At 42.6% G+C, this 8,296-nt stretch overlaps 1 protein-coding gene across 1 annotated transcript; it reads left to right on the top strand.

Annotated features, from left to right (window-relative positions):
- Positions 1-266: 266 nt before the first annotated feature.
- On the top strand, positions 267-7,984 carry FKBP14 (FKBP prolyl isomerase 14). The gene is made up of 4 exons (XM_075083154.1): positions 267-660; positions 2,515-2,666; positions 5,381-5,508; positions 7,192-7,984. The coding sequence occupies exons 1-4, from the start codon at positions 464-466 to the stop codon at positions 7,348-7,350; spliced, it is 636 nt and encodes a 211-aa protein (XP_074939255.1). The 5' UTR covers positions 267-463; the 3' UTR covers positions 7,351-7,984.
- The last annotated feature ends 312 nt before the right edge of the window (positions 7,985-8,296 follow it).

Genomic DNA, 8,296 nt, shown 5'->3' with positions numbered 1-8,296 from the left:
GCAGGCGCAGAGCTCCCTGGCCTTTCGCAGCCAATCGAAATGCGCGTTCGCTGAGAGCACCGCCCAATCGGCAGCCGGCAGAAGCCGGCTCTATTGTGTGAGCGCTCCGCAGGGGCATCCTGGAGCGCCGAGGCCCGCCCACCCCTTTCACTCAGCGCCCCTCCCACGGAGCTATGCTTCCGATTGGGCAATCTGAGAGACGGACAGGGGCACACCCAATGGGCGACTGATTCTTCCGGCCTGGCTCTGAGGCGAGCCAATCAGAGGGCGCGCCTCCCGTCCCGGACGATCGGAAGGCGGGGGCTGCCAGCGGCGAGGGCGGTTGCCACGTCTGCTGGGCGGGCAGGGAGCGGGGCCAAGCACCGGGGCCGGCTGTCGCCGCCGCGGGGCTCGGAGGGAGCGGAGGGTGTGCGGCATGGCGGGCCGGCGGCGGTGAGGCGGGATCCGCGGGGCCCCGGCGGCGATGGCGGCGGCGGTGCGGGCCGCCCTGCTGGGCGCGGCGCTGGGTTGCGCGGCCGCGGCGCTGATCCCCGCGGCTGACGTGAAGGTGGAGGTGCTGCAGAAGCCGTTCCTCTGCCACAGGAGGACCAAGTGGGGGGACATGATGCTGGTCCACTACGAGGGCTACTTGGAGAGGGACGGCTCCATGTTTCACTCCACGTAAGTCGCTGGCTCCGGGCGGCTCGCCTTGGAGCGGGCCGGTGAGTGGGCTTGCGCGGGGAAATACATATATATCCTTCTGTTTATATGTATTTTACCGTAGGTGATCACTTCTGGCAGTGCTTTCCTGGGTGTGGACCCCTAGCAGCGGCCGCAGTCTGTCTGCGGAGTAGCTCTGTGAGGAGTGTTTTGCTGAGAGCGGGTGGCTTCTTATTTTATTTTTACAAATACCTCTCCCTCCCAAAACCTCCAAAACTCGCGTTTGCCTCTGTGCGAGGAAACAAAAGCAATGCATGCATGTTCGTAGCACGCCCTAGACTGTATTTGTTACTGAATTAAAGTAGCTTAAATAACGCCGCGGAAACTTGTGCGTGGGACCCTTTCCACCGCCACCTATTTTCAGAAAGTTTGGTTTCCTTTTGTGCCTCGGCAGTTGAGGAAGCACCCGCGCACAAGGCTGTTCAAGATGAACGCCAACAGTAAAGCTTACCTCCTTTCCCTTTGCCAGATTGCGGCTACAAAATAAATCTTATTTAGCTTTTATTTTCTGGGTAGTCTGTAGAAAGTAGAGCCATGTGTCATTTGTTAAAAGATGGGGATGTTAGGCATCCTCTTCAGCAATTTAGATATAGGTTTTGGTGTATGATCTCAGCAGTTTAATAAATCTTCTGCTATGCAGGAGTTTCTGTCTGGTTTCTAAAGCAAACTTCAGGGGGAGAGGTCTGCCTCTAAAAAAAAAAAAAGAGTTATATATATCCTTCCACTACTGGCAGCACAATGGCACCTTTTCATTACTTAAATGGCATATTCCTCACGCGCCTCCGACCAGATAAATCAACATACCAGAGCCACAGTGATGTAAGTAGGAGGAAGAGCCAGAAATTCGAAGGAGTCTGCTAAGAGCCTGCAACGACTTGCTAATGTTGCCTTTCTAGTAAAACATCAACGAAGTATTAATAGAGGGAGACAGCAAAATGCTCAAGTATCTATAGGCTGTGTCTGAAGTCTACTTTTGTGGAACATATTAAAAAAAAAAGTGTGTTTTGCATGTTTATGCTGTCGCAGGCGATTTTAACTAAAATCTCATTAATTTTCTCTTGTAGTTAACCTGCCTCTCTAAAAGGAGTTCTAATGACACTCTAAGTTTTTGCTGCTGACTAACTTCTGTAAGTGCTCTGTTTTCTTTTTAAGCACTTTTCCTGCATGACTAGTAAATCGAGCTTTTAAAATTCAGTGTCTCTCAGTAGAGTAATAGTCCTGGTGTACCACCTGGTTAAATTGGAAAAGGGACTTGTCTGCCTATCCTAAACTTGAATGTTTTGCATGCATTTGTTTCTGGTTTTTTCTAGACTATCTGTTGTGTAGCTGTTTGGGTTTTTTTCCTAATGGCTTTTTTGGAAGAGATGTGGCTGATTCTTCTAAGCATGTTATAAGGTATATTGTAATCATGACCAAACTGGTTCTTGATTTGCAATTTGCCGAAGAATATGCATGACCTTGAATAGATTTTTTTTTTTTTTTTTAAGTAGAAATGCCTTTCTTGTCTGATCAGTTTCAAAGTGGAAATAGGTGATCAGGAAAGTTAAGGTGGGGATCCAGGTTGCTAAGTGTGGTCACAAACACACCATGTAGCTGTTGTTTTATTTCTTTCTGCTTCTTAAGGAACCTTGTCATGCAAGGCATAAGTTTTAAAGACTTCAAAAGCCTAGGTCTTTCATCTAAGAAATGCCAAGGGGCAAATAGTGGTGTGTTTTAAACTATATGTCTATGCTGTGAGCATCTTCCATCTGCTCCAGGTGCCTTTTATGGAACTTACTGTCTAAAGACTGAGTGTTTTACTCCATTCTTTTCCAGTCACAAGCATAACAATGGTCAACCTATGTGGTTTACGCTTGGCATAAGGGAAGCTATCAAAGGCTGGGACAAAGGTTTGAAGGACATGTGTGTGGGAGAGAAGCGGAAGCTAACTATTCCACCAGCCCTTGCTTATGGAAAAGAAGGGAAAGGTAAAACACCTGAAGTCCTTCCCTTACTTTAATTGTTTTTAATCTCTGTATTTTACTGCTCTTCTTGGCCTGAGAGGTTAGCAAGCTTTGGAGAAAAATTGATGGAGTCAGGTGCTCTTTCTCACAAATTTGTTTTCTGCAGAAATAACCATTAAGTGGTTATGTGGTAAATGCAGGAAAAAACAGGAATTGATAGTAGCTGCTGTGCTGTATGCTCTTGAGCATCTTTTCTGTTAGTGCTGTGCACAACAGTGCTCTGCTTTTCTTTTTACTGTCAAACTGGAAGTGGTTGCTTAGGTAACAGTTGGCTTTTTGGCTGTTGCATCTCTGTTTGTGGTAATGCTTCATGAATGTGCATGTGCAAGCCTCATTCATGTTTGCAGGCTTCTTTTAAAGCCTGAAGAAACTCCCTGTACTGCTGCCCAACCACTTCTTAGCTGATACAGTGAAAAGTCACCATTTATTTCTGCATATAGGGACACTTAATTCTTTCTCTCCTTTAGCAATTTTCAGTTTTGGCAGTGGTCCCTGTTATCCACAGTAAGAGATGCAGGTACATGGGCAGTAATGCTGGCATCTACTGAAAATGTATTAAATGATGTGCAGATAGACAAAAGCGTTGGCATTGTTTGTAGTGTTTTTTCAACCTGTCTATTACTGATGGTGTTCGGGTGTTTTCCTTCCAAATGTTTCCAGATTGCTATTTTAATGGGGGGGGCTGGATCTGCAATTTGCAGTTAAATGAGTGAAAGTTTGAAAGATGAAGGAAGGTTACTTTTTCTGCTTCATGGGGTTTGTTTTAGTTAACATTTTTGAGCAACTACAAGAATATTTTTTGTCATGACAACAGTTATCACAAATGACCTAAGGTAATGCAAGCTTTTAAAGCAGAAGGGGTAAATGTGTTGGAACATATCCTTCCTGCTACTTTCCTCTCCCATTAATCTGAGACTGTTTTAGGAATGAGGAGTGTTTGCATGTCTCTATCTTCTGGCAAGCAGGGCTGAACATAGGCTAAGTAGTACTCCATATTGCTCCACGCTAAGTATCACTCCATACATACAAGCATACTTCATACCTTCCTTCCTTGAAAATATCCTTTTAAAACATCATCTTCTAGAAGCTGTAGTTTGGGGTTCAAGAGAGAGTGTTAGTAGTAATCATATTTCTAGTAGAGAACAGGAAACTTATGGTGGTCAGTTAGTCAGTATGCAGGGCCCAACTGTAAATTTTTCCACAAAAATATATTAAAAATTGCAGTGTTTATGTAGTCATCACAGGCCTAATTGCCTTGATTAATATGTAAAGCACTACAGTTGTTCTTCAAAGATTTGCAAGCCTTGCCTCTGTGTTTAGTGCAAGGCTGAACAAGTAAACACTGCTAGCTGCTGTAAGAAATTACTTGCTTTAGGAAAACTTTGAAGTATTTCAACGTAATTATGTTGCTGTTTTCAGATTATGCCCTTGAAGGCAGAATTATTCCATATTCTTCATGCTTTCCTCTGAATGCACATAATTTCACTAGCCACCCACCTGGTGCCTTCCTTGCTGTCTGACTTGAATGATGAGTCAGATGCCTTTTTCTGTAACACTTGGAAAAATTACTTGTGTTCCAAACTCTTAAGCAGGCCACAGTGCCCTGAATTTCCAGAAGTTTCTGCACATGTATTTATCCCAGAAATCTACAAGCCCATTTGTTGCCACAGCTCAGGGTGTATTAAACACCATAGCTCCAAAATAGTAGGTGTGGATTAGGTTTTTTGCCTATCTTCTTAAGGTACGGGAATAATTTTTTGGGGTTCTGCCATCCAATACAGAAATATATTTGGTCCTGTTCAGCCTCTCTCTCTATAAGAAGCAAAGTGGTGTGCTAAAAGGTCTTTGAAAGTAGCTTTAGCTGTCAGCACAAAGGCATATCACACCATTGTAAAAGCCAATGCCTGATAAACTGAAATCCTGGGTGGGGTGGGAGGTGATGGTCTTTGTGGCACTATTATGAAATTAGCAGTCTGTTCACCTGCATCAAAAATGGAATGGTGCCAATGCATGTCTTCTGAGCAGGTTTCTATACTTAGTTTCTGCTGTGTTTGAAAATAGCTCAGTGCTTTGTGTGGCAGTCCAGAGACAGCTATGGGGTACTGACAGCATTGCCGCCCTTTTGTGTCTCTGCAAGAAGAGTTTTTTCAGGGGCAGAACAGCAGGTACAAGGTGTCAGTTGGCAGTGGAGAGAAATTTGGGGACTGGCGGGGTTATGGTGCATCAGGAGGACTGAATTCTACCTTCTTGCTACTCTGTCCATTGGTCTTGGCTGTATGTTGCGGTAGTGGCTATCTGGCTGGCTGTACAGTCTCCTTCACTGTTTTCCACTTGCACTGTATCTGGCTCTGGCCATGAAAAAAAAGATTCAAGAATGTTGTCTCATAAACTTGTGATGACAACTGCTGAATATGAGCTCACATCAACACATACTAGTATCTAACAAAACTAGTTGCATCTAAAGTTGCATATGGACCGTAAGGGCTGCTCAGGGTCCAGGCTACACTCTGAAATAGTTATACTTATCACTGTTGCAGATACTTGTCCTTGTTAGTTCAAATTGCAAGATGCTTTGAAAGCAGTAGGATTACTGGAATTGCTCTGATGCATATGGCTTTTGTATGGCACTGAATATGTAGCTGTTTTTAACTTTTCTCCATGTTTACCATTTTGGGCAGGAAAAATTCCACCTGAGAGCACACTGATTTTCAACATCGACCTTCTAGAAATTAGGAATGGACCAAGGTCTCATGAGTCATTCCAAGAGATGGATCTTAATGATGACTGGAAACTTTCCAAGCAAGAGGTGAGGGGGTTACCCTTCTTGTGAGCAAACCTAACAGGATGAGATAGCGGCAGGGGAAAGATGAGCTTAACTTGATCTTGTTAGGGAAGTATCTAAACGCAAGTTAGATTTTTAGCTACTACTGTGCACAGAGCAACTCTGCAAGCTGAATACACACTATTTAAGAGTGCTTAAAGCTGTTATTTATTGGGTGATGCACAGTATGGGTAACTAGGACTAATGAGTTGTTGGCGTAACTACTGAACTGATAGGCTTATCATGAATAGTAAGACACCCAAAAAGTTATTGCTGGCCAGGTGGTCATTAGTCATGTGGGGAAGTCTCTGTAATTCTCTGGAGATGAGTGTCAATGTTGCTGTCTTCCACTCTTCTGCCTTTTTTCTGCCTTTGGAGTTTTATGCCTCTTTGTGGTGGTGTCTTTTTCTCTTGAATGCTCTTGAACTACTGTTCCTGGTTCAGCCATTAAGCTCCTCTCAGTGCTTTGCCTTTCTTGCATGACTTAAGCTCACATACTTTCTTATACCTTCACAACAGATTTTTTTTTTTTTCCTTCAGTAAAACTAAGCCAAAGATGCACACCTATGCTGCACCACACTGAGCCTTGGATCCCAGTAGAAATGCTAGACTGGGCAGTCCTGTTTCATAGCATTCACGGTCTGAAGGATGTGTACTGAGCATTATTCACCTTCTGTTTGCCTTTTACTTTCAGTCTTGTGCTTTTCTGATGTGCAAAAGTCATCCATGAGAAGTTAGGATAAACCACTGCATTCTTTTTGATTTGATGCTGGTACAGTTTGCTAGACCCAAAAGACTAATCTTTCATACTGTGCATCAGACAGTGTTAGTGTGTCCAGTGTCTGTGTATTAGAAATGTAAGCAATGACCCTAACAAATACCACGATGTGAAATGAATAGAACAGACCTGAAACATGGCCCATTCATCTTGCTGTTAACAGCCCACGGTTGCATAAGTGGTACCTGTTTACCTGTTTAACAGGTGGGTGTGCTGGCATTGATGTTCTTGTAGAAGGCTCTGTAATTTAGAACACTTGGGATCTCAAGAGTTAAACCTTAAACCTCAGTAAAAATAATCTGATGTTCAAAACGCTGCTTACCATTATTAACTAGCTTAGTGTAAATAACTGTTCCAGTAGTCTGTTCAAAAGCTACCATGAATATTTGTCCCTCAAAATTTTGAGATGTCTATAAATAAATCTTTATTAATGTAGTTCCCATTAGAGCAGCAAATGCTGAGATTGCCAACAAATATCTGTATATATTTGGGGCGACTATTGACATCTACTGGTTTGTCAAAGTGCTAGGATGTGAAAAAGCTGTTTGGGTCTCTGACCAATTGCTAGCTAGTAACTTCTGCCTAGCTATTTATACTTTGCTGTAATGACATCAGATGACAGGTATTCCCAGCTCATTTTTCAGTCAGATACTGTAAAGGTATGGCAACTAATCTGCTAGTCTTACTCTCACTTATATTACTAAAGAGTCTTTCATCACTGAAAGGGGCTGCAGAATCAGTCAGACAAATATTATTCTGGCAGAGGCATGGGAAGGAAGGTGTCTATTGTCTAACACTACCGTCCTGAACATAGTGGTCCTCTCTTATGCTACAGTAATTAATTCTTTCATAAGCCTAAAAACATTAACTCTTACCTTTCTGTCCAATAGGTGAAAATTTACTTGAAGAAAGAATTTGAAAAGCATGGAGCAGTGGTAAATGACACCCAGCATGACGCTTTGGTTGAAGACATATTCGATAAAGAAGATGAAGACGGTGATGGATTTATATCTGCAAGGGAATTTACGTACAAGCATGATGAGCTGTAGAAAAGGGTGGCATAGGGGGTTTTTTTTGACACAAATGGCAGTGACTTAGACTGTCTGGTTCTCTTGTCTTAAGTCTGTGTTTTGGAGTTGACAGCTGCTGTTGGCAAAGAAACACTCTTTATATAATTTCTATTCATTGTGTACAAATGTTTTAAGCTATTTTAAAGTATGAAAATGTACCTCCTTTTATGTAGCAAAGACTTGCACATCAGTGTTTTTTAAACTTTGTATTAACTTATTTTTCAGAAATGAAACAAACTTTCCAGTTATCAAACATTGTGAAAATCAAAATCCAGTTCAGTGCCTTTTTGATTTGTTTGCGTGTTAAGATCACTTTCAGTGACTCCTGTATGTGTAACTTCTAGTCTGTGGCTTAATTTCTTGACCTTCCTTCTTGCGTGTTGCTGCTTGAAAAGCAGTGTGCTGATCTTGCTTTTTTTTCTGCTGATTTATAAAAGATATGCTAGAAAGCATCAGCATCTCTTTATACAGCTGAGAAACTGATACAAAGCTGAATGAGAAGAGTGACTATCCTGTGCTGATTTTGCCCTTCTAAAGGGAGTGTTACCAACCATGCCAATAATTGTCTGCATTTTTCTTTAAATTATGTGAATAAAGTAGGAGTTAAATGTCAGACTTTCATGCTTAATGTCAGCACATTCTAGGAATTGTCTGTAATTTGGAAAATAGCAAGTTACACTGCAGTGCAGAGGTGGTGTCTTTTATGTATAAACACATTTGTTTTGAAACTTGGAGCTTGCATTCATGAAGAAAGGTCATACCTTTCTCCTCAAGTTTTGGGTGAGATCTCAAGCGAAATGTTGCAAGTCTGAGGCTTTTACCATTTGCAGAATGGGAAGAGCAAACTGACAAGGAGGGTCAGTATGGCCTGAAGATCCATTTGCATTGGCCTGCCTGCTTTGCTACTGCCTGAGTTGCAGACCTT

This window comes from Phalacrocorax aristotelis, chromosome 2 (genome assembly GCF_949628215.1).
Source record: "Phalacrocorax aristotelis chromosome 2, bGulAri2.1, whole genome shotgun sequence".
Taxonomy (NCBI): domain Eukaryota; kingdom Metazoa; phylum Chordata; class Aves; order Suliformes; family Phalacrocoracidae; genus Phalacrocorax; species Phalacrocorax aristotelis.
Note: the sequence above shows the minus strand (reverse complement) of the source record. Positions and strands in the feature narration are given on the sequence as shown.